The 18754-nt window shown below is 47.3% G+C and overlaps 2 protein-coding genes and 1 pseudogene across 2 annotated transcripts; 1 reads left to right on the forward strand and 2 right to left on the reverse strand.

Moving 5' to 3' along the window:
- Nucleotides 1-7084: 7084 nt before the first annotated feature.
- On the forward strand, nucleotides 7085-8195 carry LOC109738448 (putative F-box protein At1g47790; annotated as a pseudogene).
- Nucleotides 8196-10859: 2664 nt separating this feature from the next.
- On the reverse strand, nucleotides 10860-12025 carry LOC109780782 (galactoside 2-alpha-L-fucosyltransferase-like). The gene has a single exon (XM_045228558.2). The coding sequence runs from the start codon at nucleotides 11982-11984 to the stop codon at nucleotides 10860-10862; it is 1125 nt and encodes a 374-aa protein (XP_045084493.2). The 5' UTR covers nucleotides 11985-12025.
- Nucleotides 12026-16965: 4940 nt separating this feature from the next.
- LOC141025505 (transcription factor Y1-like) lies at nucleotides 16966-18327 on the reverse strand. Its single transcript, XM_073500884.1, has 3 exons — nucleotides 18195-18327; nucleotides 17909-18038; nucleotides 16966-17170 (listed from the first exon to the last, which is right to left on the reverse strand). Exons 1-3 carry the CDS (start codon nucleotides 18325-18327, stop codon nucleotides 16966-16968), a joined length of 468 nt encoding a protein of 155 aa, XP_073356985.1.
- Between the last annotated feature and the right edge of the window lie 427 nt (nucleotides 18328-18754).

The following is an 18754-nucleotide window of genomic DNA, read 5'->3' on the forward strand; positions in this document are numbered from 1 at the left end:
TAAGTACATATACCCATACTACTCAAATAATCTGTGAAGGTCAGAAAATAACGATACCCGCCGCGAGCCTCAACACTCATCGGACCGCATACATCGGTATGTATTGTTTCCAATAAGTCAGTGGCTCTCTCCATTGTTCCGGAGAACGGAGTTTTAGTCATCTTGCCCATGAGAAATGGTTCGCAAGCACCAAGTGATTCATAATCAAGTGATTCCAAAATCCCATCAGCATGGAGTTTCTTCATGCGCTTTACACCAATATGAACTAAACGGCAGTGCCACAAATAAGTTGCACTATCATTATTAACTTTGCATCTTTTGGCTTCAATATTATGAACATGTGTATCATCACGATCGAGATTCAGAAAAAGTAGACCACTCAACAAGGGTGCACGACCATAAAAGATATTACTCATATAAATAGAATAACCATTATTCTCTAATTTTAATGAATAACCGTCTCGCATCAAACAAGATCCAGATATAATGTTCATGCTCAACGCTGGCACCAAATAACAATTATTCAGGTCTAAAACTAATCCCGAAGGAAGATGTAGAGGTAGCGTGCCGACGGTGATCACATCGACCTTGGAACCATTTCCGACGCGCATCGTCACCTCGTCCTTAGCCTATCCTCGTTTAATCCGTACCCCTGTTTCAAGTTGCAAATATGAGCAACAAAACCAGTATCAAATACCCGGGCGCTACTACGAGCATTAGTAAGGTACACATCAATAACATGTATATCAATTATACCTTTCACTTTGCCATCCTTATTATCCGCCAAATACTTGGGGCAGTTCTGCTTCCAGTGACCAGTCCCTTTGCAGTAGAACTACTTAGTTTCAGGCTTAGGTCCAGACTAGGGTTTCTTCCCGGGGGTAGCAACTTGCTTGCTATTCTTCTTGAAGTTCCCCTTCTTCCCTTTGCCCTTTTTCTTGAAGCTAGTGGTCTTGTTAACCATCAACACTTGATGCCCCTTCTTGATTTCTACCTCCGCAGCCTTTAGCATCGCGAAGAGCTCGAGATTAGTCTTTTCCATCCCTTGCATATTATAGTTCATCACGAAGCCTTTATAGCTTGGTGGCAGTGATTGAAGAACTTTGTCAATGACACTATCATCAGGAAGATTAACTCCCAGCTGAGTCATGTGGTTATGGTACCCAGACATTCTGAGTATGTGTTCACGGACAGAACTATTCTCCTCCATTTTAAAGCTATAGAACTTGTTGGAGACTTCATATCTCTCAACTCGGGCATTTGCTGAAATATTAACTTCAACTCTCGGAACATATCATATGCTCCATGACGTCGAAAACGTCTTTGAAGTCCCGATTCTAAGCCGTAAAGCATGGCACACTGAACTATCGAGTAGTCATCAACACGTGTCTGTCAGGCATTCACAATGTCTGCAGTTGTTGGCGCAGGTGGTACACCTAATGATGCTTCCAGGACGTAAATCTTCTGTGCAGCAATGAAGATAATCCTCAAGTTACGGACCCAGTCCGTGTAATTGCTACCATCATTTTTCAACTTAGCTTTCTCTAGGAATGCATTAAAATTCAAGGGAAAAGTAGCACGGGCAATATATCTACAACAACATAGATATGCAAAAAACTATCAGGACTAAGTTCATGATAAATTCAAGTTCAATTAATCATATTACTAAAGAACTCCCACTTAGATAGACATCCCTCTAGTCATCTAAATGATCACGTGATCCATATCAACTAAACCATGTCCGATCATCAAGTGAGATGGAGTAGTTTTCAACGGTGAACATCTCTAGGTTAATCATATCTACTATATGATTCACGTTCGACCTTTCGGTCTCAGTGTTCCGAGGCCATATCTTCATATGCTAGGCTCGTCAAGTTTAACCCGAGTATTCTGCACGTGCAAAACTGGCTTGCACTCGTTGTATGTGAACGTAGAGCTTATCACACCCGATCATGACGTGGTGTCTCGGCATGACGAACTGTAGCAACGGTGCATACTCACGGAGAACACTTATACCTTGAATTTAGTGAGGGATCATCTTACAATGCTTCCGCCGTACTAAGCAAATAAGATGCATAAAAGATAAACATCACATGCAATCAAAATATGTGACATGATATGGCCATCATCATCTTGTGCCTTTGATCACCATCTCCAAAGCACCGTCATGATCTCCATCGTCACCGGCTTGACACCTTGATCTCCATTGTAGCATCGTTGTCGTCTCGCCAACCATTGCTACTATGACTATCGCTACCGCTTAGTGATAAAGTAAAGCAATTACATGGCGCTTGTATTTCGTACAATAAAGCGACAACCATATGGCTCCTGCCAGTGGCCAATAACTCTGTTACAAAACATGTTCATCTCATACAACAATTTATATCACATCATGTCTTGACCATATCACATCACAACAAGCCCTGCAAAAACAAGTTAGACGTCCTCTACTTTGTTGTTGCAAGTTTTACGTGACTGCTACGGGCTTCTAGCAAGAACCGTTCTTACCTACGCATCAAAACTACAATGATTTTTCGTCAAGTTTGCTGTTTTAACCTTCAACATGGACCAGCCGTAGTCAAACTCGATTCAACTAAAGTTGGAGAAACAGACACCCGCCAGCCACCTGTGTGCAAAGCACGTCGGTAGAACTAGTTTAATGAACGCGGTCATGTAATGTCGATCGGGGCCGCTTCATCCAACAATACCGCCGAATCAAAGTAAGACGTTGGTGGTAAGCAGTATGACTATTATCGCCCACAACTCTTTGTGTTCTTACTCGTCCATAACATCTACGCAAAGACCTAGCTCTGATGCCACTGTTGGGGAACGTAGCATGCAATTTGAAAAAAATTCCTACGATCACGCAAGATCTATCTAGGAGATGAATAGCAACAAGATGGGGAGAATGTGTCCACGTACTCTCATAGACCGACAACGGAAGCGTTGGTTAACATGGTTGATGTAGTCGAACGTCTTCACGATCCAACCGATCCAAGTACCGAACGTACGGCACCTGCGTGTTCAGCACACGTTCAGCTCGATGACGTCCCTCGAACTCTTGATCCAGTAGAGGGTCGAGGAAGAGTTCCGTCAGCACGACGGCGTGGCGACGATGTTGATGATGTGATCCGCGTAGGGCTTCGCCTATGCACTATGACGCTATGACCGGAGGATTAAACTGTGGAAGGGGCACCGCACACGGCTAAAAGAATTCTTGGTGTGCCTTTGGGGGTGCCCCTGGCCATGTATATAAAGGATGGGGAGGAGGAGGCCGGTGGCTAGGGAAGGCGCGCCAAGGGGGGAGTCCTACTTGGACTCTAGGATTCGCCCCCCTTCCAATCAACGGAGGGGGGGAGAGGGGAAGGGAGAGAGGGAGAAGGAAAGAGGGGGCCCGCATCCCCTCCCCTTGTCCAATTCGGATTGAGGCAAGGGGGGTCGCGCGCCACCTCTCGTGCCCTGCCTCCTCTCCTCCTCTATGGCCCAATATTCCCAATAACTTTCCGGGGGGGGGGGGGTTCCGGTAACCTCCTGGTACTCCGAAAAATCCCCCATCTTCTTCGGAACCATTCTGGTGTCCGTATATAACCTTCCAATATATCAATCTTTACCTCTCGACCATTTCGAGACTCCTCGTCATGTCCGTGATCTCATCCGGGACTCCAAACAAACTTTGGTCATCAAAAACACATAAATCATAATACAAATCGTCATCGAACGTCAAGCGTGCGGACCCTACGGGTTTGAGAACCATGTAGACATGATGGAGACACATCTCTGATCAATAACCAATAGCAGAACATGGATGCTCATATTGGCTCCTACATATTCTACGAAGATCTTTATCGGTCAAACCGCACAACAACATACGTTGTTCGCTTTGTCATCAATATGTTACTTGCCCGAGATTTGATCGTCGGTATCATCATACCTAGTTCAATCTCGTTACCGGCAAGTCTCATTACTCGTTCCGTAATGCTTCATCCCGCAACTAACTCATTAGTCACATTGCTTGCAAGGCTTATAGTGATGAGCATTACCGAGAGGACCCAGAGATATCTCTCCGATACATGGAGTGACAAATCCTATTCTGGATCTATGTCAACCCAACAAACACCTTCGGAGACACCTGTAGAGCATCTTTATAATCAGCCAGTTACGTTGTGACGTTTGATAGCACACAAGGTGTTCCTCCGGTATTCGTAAGTTGTGTAATCTCATAGTTAGAGGAACATCTATAAGTCATGAAGAAAGCAGTGGCAATAAAACTGTCATGATCATAATGCTAAGCTAACGGATGGGTCTTATCCATCACATCATTCTCTAATGATGTGATCCCGTTCATCAAATGACAACACATGTCTATGGTTAGGAAACATAACCATCTTTGATTAACGAGCTAGTCAAGTAGAGGCATACTAGGGACACTATGTTTTGTCTATGTATTCACACATGTACTAAGTTTCCGGTTAATACAATTCTAGCATGAGTAATAAACATTTATCATGATATAAGGAAATATAAATAACAACTTTATTATTGCCTCTAGGGCATATTTCCTTCAGTAATAGTAGTAGATCTAGGCAGGAGTCGGTCTACTAATCTTGGACGTGATGCCTATATAATGATCATTGCCTCGATATAGTCATAATTATTTGAAGTTCTATCAATTGCCTGACTGTAGTTTTTTACCCACTGTATGCTATTTTATCGGGAGAAGCCACTAGTGAAATCTACGCCCCCCAGGTCTATTTTCTCATCATATATCTTCAGATCTATATTGTTATTTGCCTTTTTATTTATTTGCATCTTTTATTTTCATATCTATATTATCAAAAACCCAAAAATACCTCGCTGAATTTTATTTGCCTTTATTTTATTTGCATCTACCAATCTTTTACCCGAGAGGGATTCACAACCCGTCTTTTGCGTCGGGTTGCAAGTATTTTTTTTTTTTGTGCAGGTACCGTTTACATAGTGTTGCTTGGTTCTCCTACTGGTTCAATATCCTTTGTTTCATAACTAAGGGAAATACCTACCTTCGTTGTACTGCATCATCCCTTACTCCTTGGGGAAAATATTGACGCAGATACAATACAAGAAAGGATCAGCACTACGTTGTGTCTGCGTCCGCAGCGCCTGTCGCCGGCGTCGGGCAGCTCCTGGGAGAGGTTGGGAGGGACGAGTCGAGGCAGTAGAGGGTGATTGACATGCTGGGCTGGCTTGGGGTGAGCGCACGGGCGGAGCAGTGGCGTTGCCGACGCGCAGAGCACGCCGAACACATGCCCGGCGCCATGGACACACGTGGTCGCCGCATGCACTGGTGCAACGCGGTGCACCAGAGCTGCAAAATCATGTCTTGTCTCAAGTCCTTGTAGTGTTAGTTCACCCTGAGGTGTTGGTTCATTGCCAGGTCGACCAGAAGTGACCTGAGCTCACTAATAAGTTTCTGGACAGGAAATGTTGCAGCCATTTGAGAGAAATCTAGAAGGAGTTAAGAGCTGAAATTTGGAGGTTAAGAGTTTGCAAGCAAAGTCATCAAGGTATAAAAATTTCAGCTCAAAAAGATCAGGCAAAAATACACTTCCTTCACAATGTGCTTTTCCTGACCAGAAGAGAAATGATTTTATATAGCAAAAATATTTCTCATGACCATGAGATATTTTTTCTAGGAAGATGAGGCATGACCTAAAGAATATTTGGGAATTTTCTCAGATTTTTAAGAGCAAGAAAAATATGGGTTGCTTTGGAGCAGAAGTGAAAAACATTCATTTTCAAAGAGAAAATGAATATTATGCCTTCGAGAAAATATTCTCATGGCATTATTTTCAGAGATATGAGTTCAAGAGATGTTTTTGAGAGTGATAGGAGTCACTTGGGTGAAAGCCAAAACAAAAATCGTATGCAAGTTGCGACATGTCCGGATTTTTTTGGCCTTTTCTGGCCGCGAAAACTCCCAAAAAATGTTGTTAAAAACCAATTTTTTTTGCATGGTGCCTTTAATTGGTTATACAAGTCCATGGAAGAAATTAGGGCCAATTCAAGGATGTCGAGAAACAACGTGCTCTCAAACGAAGCCTTCTAGCCTACCTGAACACCCTCCATTGAACATGGTTTATTTTTTAATATTCTTTAAATGCTCCCAACTTTTGCAATCAAGTGGATATGCACATGGTAAGCAACCATGCCAGATTTGAACAATGTAAGCTCTCCGCCATCGGGACGTGTAGCGCAAGCCCCGTCGCCACAGGCTTTCCCGGCGTCAGCCTCATGTGGCAGGGAGGAGGGAGGGAGGAGATCGAGGGAACGGCAGCACATGAAGGAATCGTCCCCAAGTTGCCCTAGAGGGTCGACATGGTGGGGGGGGGGGGGGGGGGGTGATTACATGTTCTTGGTCATTCTCATCGTTATGATCAGAGTAACCTATTGGTTATCTTCCATCGCCTCCTTGTTTGTTTTTTCACGTCTTATGGACACGTAAAAAATGTTGGGTGCCATATTCATTGGTCTCAACCCTTCGAGGTAGCTTAAGGCGACTGCCTTAACTATGCTCTCTCTCCACTTCCATTATTGATGATTGAGGTCTATCTCATTTGTTACAGTGGTTGCCAATACTCATCGACTTGTTGTAGTCGTCGCCCGTTCAAAACAAAACAACGTAATTCAGATAGCCGCGGCGGATTTATCAAGATTGAGAAATGCTAAGATTTGTAAACTCTTTCCAAGCTCTAGTACCGCATGTGATTGCCAGAGCGAATGCTGGAATAGGTGGTGCTGGTACCTATTGATTGATTGCAGGTTTTCCTTCGGTTGACACGTCTTCCCCAACCTTCAGTTATCATCACGATCTTGTATAGTTGTGGTGTGCATGGCGGTACTTGTGGCGTGTGAAGGTCTCACACTGTGCCAGTAATGGAATGTCAGGGCAGGGAAGTTGCACACTCCAAGGAACGTTCTGCCACACATCAACACCTATCTGGCCGTCTGCAGCAGCCAACAGAGATCATGTATATATATAGCGCCCATACTTTCTTGCAGGCACGACTGACACGACTGCAGGTAGTGTGTAGTTGCAGCCGCGAGGTCGTCGGAGATGGACGTCGAAATGGGCGGGGACTTGCTCGCGGAGATCCTAGTGAGACTGCCGCACAAGTCGCTCGCGCGGTTCCAGTGCGTGTCCACCACGTGGCGGGCCCTCATCTCCGCGGACCACCTCCGCCGGAGGCTACCGCTCATCACGTCCGGCGTGCTGTTCCACGACGGGCCGTGCGTGGCGGAGGCCGACGACATGGCCTTCTTCCCGTGCCACGGGACGTCGAGCATCATCGATGGGTGCAACGGCCTGGTGCTGTACTACGCGCCCTACCCGGTGGCGTTCCACATCGTGAACCCGATCACGCGGCGGTGGGCGGCGCTCCCGGCGCTCCGCAGGAACAGGAAGACGCTGCTCTCTGTGCTGTGCTTCGACCCCTGCGCGTCCCCGCACTACAAGGTGGCCTGCTTCACCGAGTGGCTCCCCCGGGGCGCCAGAGTCGAGGTGTTCGACTCTGAGTCCGGCACGTGGAGCGAGCACGAGCTCGACTTTGGCCTCGACACCGACGCCATGTCGGCCACCATGCACTTCTTCGGCAGCGCCCTCCACGTGCTGGCCTACTCTGGCCCCTTCGTCCATATCAACCTCGACACCATGGCGTGCTCGGTGACCGCACTCCCGGCGCCTGTGAGCGACAGGGCGCGCATGGGCCACTGCCGTGGCCATCTTCGGTATGCGACCAGCGACGGCTCGTGCCTGACGCTATGGGAGCACGTGGACGTAGGCAAATCTGAGTGGGCGGTGAAGCACGTGCTGGGGATTGATGAACTCGTCTCCTGCGGCTCATGCCAGCCCGCTACTACGACCTTCGTGTTCATGGCGTTCCACTAGGAGAGGGACGTGGTGTACCTGTGGACGCCGTCGAAGCTCGTAGCATTCAACATGGAGCAGAGGCGCGTCGAGGAGGAGTGTGTGTTCGGGCCCGCCAAGGAAGGCGCACAGCTCATAAAGATGTGGTTGTTTCCCTTCTCGCGCCATTTTGCCAGCTGCTTGGCCTGATTTTCGCTACTCTACCACTACCACAATGGGCAAGTGCGCTCAACGGTTGAGGATGTCATCGGCTCCAGATACTAGTATAAAAAACCGTGCCCACAATCGAAAAGCTGAGCCTATCAGTTTAGGTTTTTAGTGGTTGGACCACTGGTTCAACTGGTTCGATCACGATAAAAACTGAAATATATTTAAGTTATTTTCTACAAAAAATAACCTTTGATCAAATGAATACACTTCATATTTGTTGTAATTCATTATTAAATTATAAATTGTAGCTAACTAAGTTGGTATTGGTCCTTTGGGCGGGTGGTGGCTCAAGGTCAAAAATTTGATTCCTAGTTAAACACGATTTTATTGATACTTTGCTGGGTTTTTTTTTGCTAAAAAACCGATACAACTTATAAACTGGATGAGGCCTCGGTTCCGTGTTTTTCCGGTCTGACCGTCCATTTGGTCCGGTTTTACAGACTACTAGGGGCGTGTTTGGTTGCCCGCATTAGGCCTAGCCTGGCCCGTGCGGGAAGAAAGTGGCCCGTTTGGTTGCCTGCATTTACTGTGCGGCCCGCATGGCACGAACCTTAAAGCACAATTGGGTCTGGCTCGTTGGAAACGCTCACATCGGCAGTTTCTAGCGAGTCAGGCTCAGGCGAGCGCACAAGGTGGGCCACTTGCACGAGGGGAGATGGGAGGGATACGAGCTGGTATGCAGCCTATGCGTGCTTATCTTCTCCTACCTCCAGTAACCTTCCCTCTAATTATGTTCTTCCTAGCCCCCTTCCGATCTACACAACGGTGCTTCGATTCGAGGTAAGCGCTACATGAAAAAGATGCACCTCGATGCTACGGTTCCATTCAGGCGATCGGTTCGTAGTTTCGTCGGCCATAAGTTCTTAATTTCGTCTTCCCGTTTATGTCAGATTCGTCGCGCACGAACGATCCTTTGAAGTTTCCTTTGACCAGCAGCCTCATCTCGCAGTTCCTCACAACATTCGTGTTGTAAGTTTTTGGTTTCGACGATCGTAGCTTCATCTCTCTTTGAGCAGCAGTCTAATGCACTGACGCCGCCATGTCGAGCTCCTCTGTCCTCTGCTCAGAGTCCTCCTATTCGTCCCTCTCGACCCCGACTCCCCTTGATCTCCTTGCCCTCGTCCTACTACACTAGAGTCGTTTACGGCGTCGCTCACCTCGGCCTATTCTCTGTCATCCTCCTACTGCACTGACGCTGCAATGGCATGCACACTGCTTTCTTGTGTCCTGTGCCTCTGCACACTGCAGTTCGGTCATCTTGGCCTCCTCTCTCTCGCCCTACTACACTGGAGTCATTTCCGGTGTCGATCATCTCGGCCTCCTCTCTCGTCCACTGCACTGACGATACCATGGCGCGGGCACTGCATTCTCCTCCTCTGTCGACTATCTTTGCGCGAGCACCGCAACTAGTCCGCCGACGGTGTCGCTCGCCGTGCCGCCGACGGGGTCGCTCGTCCACGACTCCATGCTCGTCATGTCGGACACGGTGCCACGGCCATTATCCATCGCAGTCGCCATGGTCCGGCGCACAGTGCATTTCTTCTCCCACTTCCTCTGCTATCTCTTAACCCTGTGTGCTAAGTGCAAGTGCTAGCTCTTAATCATACCCCATGCGGGCAATCAAACAGTGTGTAGTTGCATGCCCCGAGACAATGCAGGCAACCAAACAACGTGCCAAAGTTGATCTCCTAATGCAGGCAGTCCATATGCAGGCAACCAAACAACTCGCAGATGTCGCATATGAGGCTGTTTTTTTAAAGTCAGGCCGAGTGGAGATGTGTATGCAATGCGGGTACTGTAGGCGACGGCAACCAAACACGCCCTAGATCAATAATGGCGCGCGTTGCCGCGCCCATCAATTTTGACAATGAGATGATAGGAATTTGCAAAATATATGAAATGCTAATGCGACACGTGTGATGAGGTGGCAGACTGCATGCCAAGAGAAATACAATAGTGGAGATGAATTATTTAGGTATTATAGATTATGGAGTAGCTTCATCATGAACAAATAGAGCACTGTGCTTTCGGGTATCCTAAAGAAATGCAATCAAATTGAACGATAGGTAAAATTATGATTATTAAAATTTAAATATTATTAGCTCAAAATTATGCCACTACCTAAATAGCATGTGAATGAATGTCCAAACATTGCAGCAAACTGTCATTCATTACAAGTTCAAAGTATGAGAGGTTATCCCAATAGTATAACTTAAAACTTGCCATTTAGCATATGTTAAACCTACCAAAATAGTAAAATATTAGCAAGCCATCATCATTATATCAAACTGGCAGTCAAGAAGCCATGTATAATAAAATAATTATCAACGACTACACATGGTATAGCCGAGTTTACAAACAAAATGGTACAAATTTTGCAAGAATGCAAACTTTAAAGTCCAGTCCAATATCTGAATATGAAATTTGCATTTTGCTCTTATATTATGGGATGACGGGGGAGTAGATAGTTTGCCGTTGCGCCGGGCACTGCCGTGTGATTACATAACCTGCCTGCACCCAAAGTTGCTGTCCTCCAACATGTAACATATCTGTATTTGGATTTCCCCCCTCTTAATATATCGACACACAAGGCTTTTAGTTGTTTGAAAAGAAACCGAAATTAAACAGTACCATAACACCTAACTAATATGTGTTTTTGTTGTGTGTGTGTGTGGGAGGGAGGGGGAGGGGGGGGGGGGGGGGGGGTACTTGTAGAATCGAACCGAACACGATACTAACTCGATGCTTAGCTATCGAACAGCTTGAGGCCGAAGCCAACGTCCTCGCATTGCCGAACGTACGGCTTGATGACGGCCACGTCGACCTCCTTCTTCGCCCCGCACCCCCGTGCCGGCGGCGAGTGTAAGCACGGCTCGACAGACGTGGAGCGGACGCATGCGACCTGGGACACCTCCTTGTCCCAGTCCGGCCGGAGCAAGATCCACGGCTTCACGCCAGCGAAGCCGAAGGTGGACCACGCGCTCATGTCGATCTTGTCCCAGTAGCTGAGCAGGTAGATCTCCGCCAGCGCCTTCTGATTGTGCTCGTTGGACGCGTACTCCTGCTTCTCCTCGTGGGTCGGCTGGTAAAGCGCCACGATCTCCCCTGTCTTGGTCGGGTTCTCGTAGTACATGCCCCGGATCTTGTCGTAGTATCCCGAGTAGAGAGACGTGATCAGCACGGCCTTCACCTTCCCGTCGCCAGACGTGTTCGCCGCCGGCTCCGCCTTTCCGAGCTCCGGCAGCAGCCGCTGCTCCTTGATGCACCTGGTGAGCTGGTCGTACATGTTCTCGAACTTGACCGGCCTCTCCGGGAAGATCCTGATCTGGAACCCGATCTTCTCATCCACCCCCGCGAGGTATGCCTCGTAGTACCTTCTCACGATCCCCCACACCCTGTTGGTCGGGTGCAAGAGGTACCGACCGAGGTGGTGGAACACCGCCTCCTTGTACGGGAACATCCTCGCCAGCTCCTTGTCGTACATGGGTGTCAGGAACAGCGCCATCGCGAAGTAGCTGTCGGACTTGAGTATCATCCAGCCGAACTTGCCGAGCAGCCGCTGGTCGTCGTCGCAGAAGATGTTGTCGGACAGCCTCTGCCCGATCTGCTCGAGGTGGAGGTACACGTGTGCCGGAAGGGATGACGCCGGTGTGTCGTATCGGATCACATTATTCTTGAGCATGTTGACGTAGCTCTCCGGCGCACCGGCGTAGAGCTTCATCGGACTCCCCTCCGGGAACCCGTCGGGGAGCACCCAGGAGGTGCCCGGGAAGGGCTCGCAAAAGAGTCCCTCCTGCTCCTGCGGCACATTGACGAGCATGACCCGGCCGGAGAGCAGCGCGTAGAGGAAGGTGGAGGCGATGGCGAGCATGCGGTTGCCGAGACCGTTCAAGGGGAACCACACCACATACTTGCACTCGGAACTGTCGGCGTTGCGCCCCGCCTGGAGCTGCTTGAAGGCCGTCCGGTAGCGCTGCGTGCCAGGGCCGCACTTCTTGTGGTACGCCTCGTACCTCCCGCAGCTTCTTCACGAGGTACGGGGAGAGCGGGAGCGACGATGGCTTCCGGTACAGGGACGACTTGTATCGGCTCTCGCAGGTGGATTCCTGGAATGACGCCGAGAGTAGTCCATCTAGAAGCTTGTCATGGGACGGAGTCGTGGCTGGCGCAGACACGTTCTCTGCAGAGGAAATTTGACTGACCCGTCAGCTACTAAAAAGAAAAGAAGGCTTTTCTTTTGAAGTTTTTTACATCGATCCAAAAAATGGATTGGGTTCCACTATCAAAAGGTGATAACCTAGAAAAAAATACGAGAAGAAGATGCAAAACTGAAAGAAAAAAACACATTTGGTCTAGGTGCCATGAGAGCTGTTATGCATAGGAGGCTCATTGCACGAACTTTTGAACTTTAGCACGATGCTACATACCCAACCATCCATCTATAAAATAAAGTGTAGCGCACCATCGGATCGACCATCGTGCAAGGATGGGACACAGAAGTCTCGGTAGTAAAGTAGTTTCGAGGTGCCACATGCACAACAAGTTAGTAAAACAAAGAAATTCTGAACTTCTCGGGATCAAATTTTGGATCCCAATAAATCCCGAACATTTTTCGATGGCAAATTTAGTTGTTGTGAGGTGGGCAACTTTGTTCCAGTTTGTCTTTTTTGTCAGAAACTTGCCATGTTTATCAATCTCGTCTTAACTAAAGTTGTCATGAAAAGGTTCGGATTGCCATGCTTAAAATTCGAATGTTCGGGATTTATCTATTTCGCCAACTTTTGGAGTCTTGCTGACGTTTGTCCTACAGTTATACTGTTCCCTGCTCTAGGTTTCAAAATATTTACCCAGGTTTTAGTTCAAGAACTAACGGCATCTTCCGTGCTGACCCGCAAACCGGACACCACATCCATCCCTGATCAGGGTGACCAGTCCACGGACACTGATGCGGGAGCGAGTAATTCAACGCTATGCATAAATATTTCAAACTGCAGTTTTGGAAACCGAACGAATTTTATGCAAATTGGATGATTTTCGTATAAAGCGGAGCACATTCATTACATTTCATACATTTTTTAACTAAACCATACTCTAACCTAGTCTAAATAACCGTCCGTGTCCGTTCCCCATGTCTGACCGACCATGAGCCCCGGAAACTGTGTGCACATCATGGGGCCGTGCCACGGCTGTTGCGATGCTGCCAACCTCCTCCCCGTTGCCTTCGTTTGGCATTTAACTTCATCCACTGCCTGGTTGATCTCCTTAATGGCGGCTTCTAACCGCGCCTGATAGACGTGGTAGCACCAGTGATCGCGGTGAATTATGGGACTGGACGGGGGCCTTGTGATCCCGAGCGACGCACTGGATGCGGCCTCGGCGAGTGGATGCGGTCAGGGAGCTCCGTGTGCTAACGAGGGCCTGCAAGGAGGGGCATACATGGCGCGGGGGAGGTGATGTGATGTCGTGCTGTAGATGGGCCCGGTCGGCAACGCTATTCTATAGGCGGGTCTGGCGGCCCTGTGCAACGTCTCTGGTGCTAGGCGACGATGGATCTGGGAGGTAGCTCATGCAATCAGGGGTGGTGCCACTGTAGGGGCAGGTATCGTCGGCCGCCCCGGGTATCTGCATGATGTGATTCCAACTTTCCAAGTGGCCAAGTCCAACCCCGATTTTGGATGGCATGGACAATGTGACTGCATGGATATGGAACAGGAAAATTGTTCTTTTTTAACGTGGTCTAAGGCTTAAGTAAAAAAGGCATAGAAGCAGCCCAGTTGCAGCCCAAATTCGATATCTTATATGTCGAGTGCCGTCCATGTAGCAGGAAATCCCGAAAAATCCCCAATCAAGCGCCTAACCTAGTTGTCGTCGTCGTCGTCGCCGGACACAGAAGTCCGCCCCACAGGACGCTGGGCACATAGCGAATGGGAGAACGATAAGTAGTCCCCGGTGTGGCATACGTGGAACTTGTGAGGCAGGACTGACAGCGGAACAACATCAGCTCGCACAAATGTCAAGTTGCCATTTGCAACACAGCAGGTATACTCAACGTTGCAATCTAATATATTTTTCCCCATATCAACCTTAAATTTACGTTAATGTTAATGTCCACACATGTGGCACGAAGTAACATGGCTCACACGCCTTCATTACCATCCATTTTTGCCACGTCAAAACAGATGACATCAGCAAAAATCTTTTTGGTTTTGGCTTAAAAATGTTCTATCTCCTAATTAAAAAATTCAATCAAAAATCCGTTTTCACCATTAAATCCGTCTTGACGAGATCTTGAAAACTAGATCCCATGTTGATATGTTTCGATGATTTTTTGACCAAAAGTTGCCATAATGTTTACACTATAGTTGCCATAGTGTTTACACTAAAGTTGCCATCACATGTTTTATCTATGTTTTTCTTCTAGATTTAAAGCTACTGTTGTATTTTCAACTACGTTTTACGGCAATTTTTATTAATAGACCATGTCAATTTTTAGTAATTAACCACGACAAATATAATGCATGGATCATGACAATTTTGAGTATCCATCATGGCAAATTTAGTATTTTGACCATGGCAATTCCACTTTTGAGCATGGAAATTATTTTTTTATGAACCATGTCAAATTTAGTGCATGTATCATGGTAATTTAAGTAATTCACCATGGCAATTTTAGTTTATGGTTCATGGCAAGCCTAGTTTCTTAATTCCCGTTTTATAATATGTCAAAATTTACTTTTAAAGGTAGAAGAAAAAAAATAGCTGAAACATATCATGACAACTTTAGTGTAAATACCATGGCAATTCATGTGTAATAGACATGGCAACTTTTAGCCCAAACAAAAGTCGTCGAAACATATTGATATGGGATCTAGTTTCGAAGATCTCGTCACGATGGATTTAATGGTGAAAACGGATCTTCAATCGGATTTTTAATTTAGAGATAAAACATTTGAAAAACTAAAAATTCAAAAAGATTCCCATATGCATGCATGCGGTGACGTGACGTAATATGTGTTTTATAGGGCGTGTGGGCGGGTGTTACTCCCACCACACGTGTGGGCATTGTCAGCGTCCTAATTTATGGGCTTGTAGCCAATTATTGAACCTCCTAATGTTGTAATGTAGGGAATCCATAAGAAAATAAAATCAATTGCTGCTTATTTGGGTCTCTCCCGGTTATATACTGAATCTAAAAGGTCTAATGAAGCTTCTAATATGCAAAGAAAATAGAAATACAAGCTTTGTTTCCTGAACAGGAAGTACTCCTCAGTCAATGTTTGCGACTGTGACATGAGTTATAGACATGGAGTTGGACATTTTTGGCTAGGGACTGGATGATTCAAGCAGCGAGATAGTAGTTATCTTGATGTTTGTGTTGTATTTTGTGTTTTTTTGTTTGTTACATTATCTAGTTATCCAGAATGGTGAACTATTACGAATTATTAGTTATGTTAATTTTGAGAGCATCTAGCTTCGTACTTGAGTTTTATGAGTTTTGGTTGAGCAGGCATGCATTTGTACGTCAAAAATTTTAGACCTTAAATTTTTTGCCCCAGGTAAGTTTAATTCCTGGATCCGCCACAGCTGCAGTGGCCTGTCGGACGGTGTTTGGTGCTAGGGCTGCAAGGAGGAAGCTGGAGCGGGGGCCTCGGGCCCATGGCTTGTTCGTCGTGGTGCTGGCCGGGATGGGCTCATCCGACCGATCCCTGTCCGGTTGAAGTCCCAGCTTGTGCGCTGGCTTCTCATGGGTAGCTTGAGGTGTGCTCCTGTGGGTGCTAGAGTTGTTGAGCTCTGTCGTCGACGACAAAAGTCACGATGCCTAGGGGGACCGGCTCCGATGATCCCGACGCTTTTGACTTGTCCAGATCTACAGGCCTATGTAGGTATTGGTGTGTTCCAAGCAAAAGCCATAACATAACTATCGGGTGCCGTCGATGGTGGCAGTTTTTCGGGCATTGTTTCCCTTCTTGGAGGCATCCCCGTGGAACTCCACTTCCTCTACTAGGGGCTTGGGCTCTCCGAGTAAAAACCTAAGCTCCAGATGGTTTCCGGAGTGGGAGACGGCAGCACCTTCGTCGTTTCCTCCTTGGGTATGTTTCTTGGGAGAGCTAGATTGTGCTTAGTGCGACCAGTTTCTCCTGGTGGAGGCCAGGGCAGCGGCCCCAAACGGCTGATGTGTGCCTTGGCGGCGACCTTCGAAAGCATTGCGCGAGGAAGCTCCATGAGGCGGTGCAGCGGCTTGGCCTTCGCTTCCGTGGAAATCTTGGGATAATTGGTTTGCAGGTTTGTCAGCCCGGTCAACGTGCCCTAGCAGGGGCGGTTGGACAGTATGTCTGGGAGGAGCCCCCAGATAGGGTGTAGCGTTCGTGGTCTGCGTGTGGTTGTCTTGAGCAGCGTGCACTGCGATCATCTGCGTCGTATGTCATTGTCGGTCAAGAGTGTGTGGTGGCATGTCGGGTTGACAGGCCTAGGATGTGGTGTGGCGTTCATGGTCTAGGTGTCGTTTCCCTAAGCAGCATTGGTTGCGGGTCATGTGACGTTGCAACTCGAGTGCGAGTGGTGGCATGTTGGGGTGGCGGCCTCGAAAGGTGGCAATGGTGTATTGCGTAGGGCACAGCCTGGCAGATGAAGGTCAGGGCGGCGATCAAGAGATTTCGGCGGCATCGAGCGTGTTTGACCTCGTGTTGTGTGGGCAATGAGGTTGCTCTCCATGTAGGTGTTGGCATCAGGGCTTCTATGGCAACGATGATTGGGAGCAATGTCAGAGACATGACATTAGTTGAAGTAGTTCGCTCCTCTCGAATGTGTCTGTGAGATTGTCTCGGCTGGTTTGCTGCCGTGAAGTCAAAGATCTACTGGCGGGGCTTGGTAGCGTACGATGACGAGCAGCAGGTGGTTCTTTCAATGATCTTCTGCGGCGCAGCCGTGCCTAGTTCTCCTTTGCGGCTCTTCTCAGAGATGGAGTTGGGCTGTCTAGTTGCGGGTGTCTGAGTCATGATGCAGATCTTCATATAGCCCCATAAGGCCTCTTCAATGTGGGGTTGAGTCCATGATTGCCTACGGCGAAGTCAAAGTCATTTTGTCAAGGTTCAGGGATGGAGATGACACATCTTGGGGAGGAGCGATGATGATGACGCGTGTGCGCTGTCTCGGCAAAACCCTCATTATAATGGTGTGAGTGAGGTACCTTATATACGCCGCTCAGCGGTTGTGATGTTTTTTCACCTAGTTTTTCATAATCAACTGGGCAACTTGATTTTCGCTCGGTTTTTTCTAATTTACGAGCAAATATTTTATTCTTAATGAATGTAAGAATCCTGCCATTACTAAAAAGGTAACTTCAAACCTTCTTGGAATCTTAATCCCCTTAATAAGGGCATGCACAATGGTTGATAAGACAATCTTTATATCAAGTGTTGCCTGTAATTTAGAGATGACAAAAATATTTTTCTACAATGGGTTATATTTTAGCCATATCTTCAATAACCAGCTATTGCTATAAACATGATGAGATATATTGTGTTAAGATATCATCTCTTAAATAAGAGAAGACAAGCCTTTTCTTATTATTTCTTTCCTCCATCTCGGCATTTATCCTACTTGACACTCCTAAGACAGCAGCACCGTACATGCCCTATGCGAAGAAAATAAAGACGATAGAAGTACATCACCCCCTTGCAAAACTGGGATCTTAATATGCCAGATGGTAGTAAGGATTTTCCATATATATATATATATATATATATATATATATATATATATATTATTAATGGTGGAGTAATCCAAGGCCCGTACCTGTTGCCTAATGTAGCATGGAGCTTGACGATGAGATCGTCTTCCTCCTTAGAGAAGTTGCCCCTCCTCACCCCGTCCCTCAGGTAGTTGACCCACCGTAGCCTGCAGCTCTTGCCACACCTCAGTAGCTCTGCAGTATTAATACAATGGGAAGCTGGAACATATTAACATATTTGTAGTACTCCCTCATGTTAGTCATGAAGGTATAGCTAGTTAAGTAGTCTGTCTGATCTTGAAGATTCAACTAATTAAGTTGAACAAGCAAAACAGCTTATGCCATATTTACCCGCATTCTTGGGCAGAGACCTCCATGAGCCCTCGCCGTGCCCAGCAATGTATTTTGCGAGAGTGTCATCCTCCTTCGCCGTCCACCTTCCTCGCTTCAGCCCCACCTTCTCGCAGCAAGGCGCCCTCCCCATCCTCTCGATCGATAGATCTGTTCAATTGAAAGGTGTGTGCGATCAAGGGACGGGTTACAGATTCATTATAGCTTGATCCAAGCCCAGGTTAATACTAGTTGCTGAGCCAATTAACAAGTGACGTTATATGTTAGTCCTGAGAGCCCTAGCTAGCTAGCTACGTACGAGTGATCACTCTCAATCTCTCGCTGGCGTAAGACAAAGCGCCATCACATAGCACCACCAGATGATGTCCGGGGAGTGGCGCCGTGGCGGTGTTGTGGCTGGCTGGCAGTGGAGGCACCGTGGCGCAAAGACTCGTCACTGTTACCTGCGTGGCCTCGCGAGCGACCACGTTGTCCACACACATCATCGGTGGTCTATACACACCGGTCGCTTTCGTACGTGGTTATTTCGTACTAGTCAATGTTCCCTAGCTAGCGCCTTC

The sequence above is a fragment of the Aegilops tauschii genome, chromosome 1 (assembly GCF_002575655.3).
Source record: "Aegilops tauschii subsp. strangulata cultivar AL8/78 chromosome 1, Aet v6.0, whole genome shotgun sequence".
NCBI lineage: Eukaryota > Viridiplantae > Streptophyta > Magnoliopsida > Poales > Poaceae > Aegilops > Aegilops tauschii.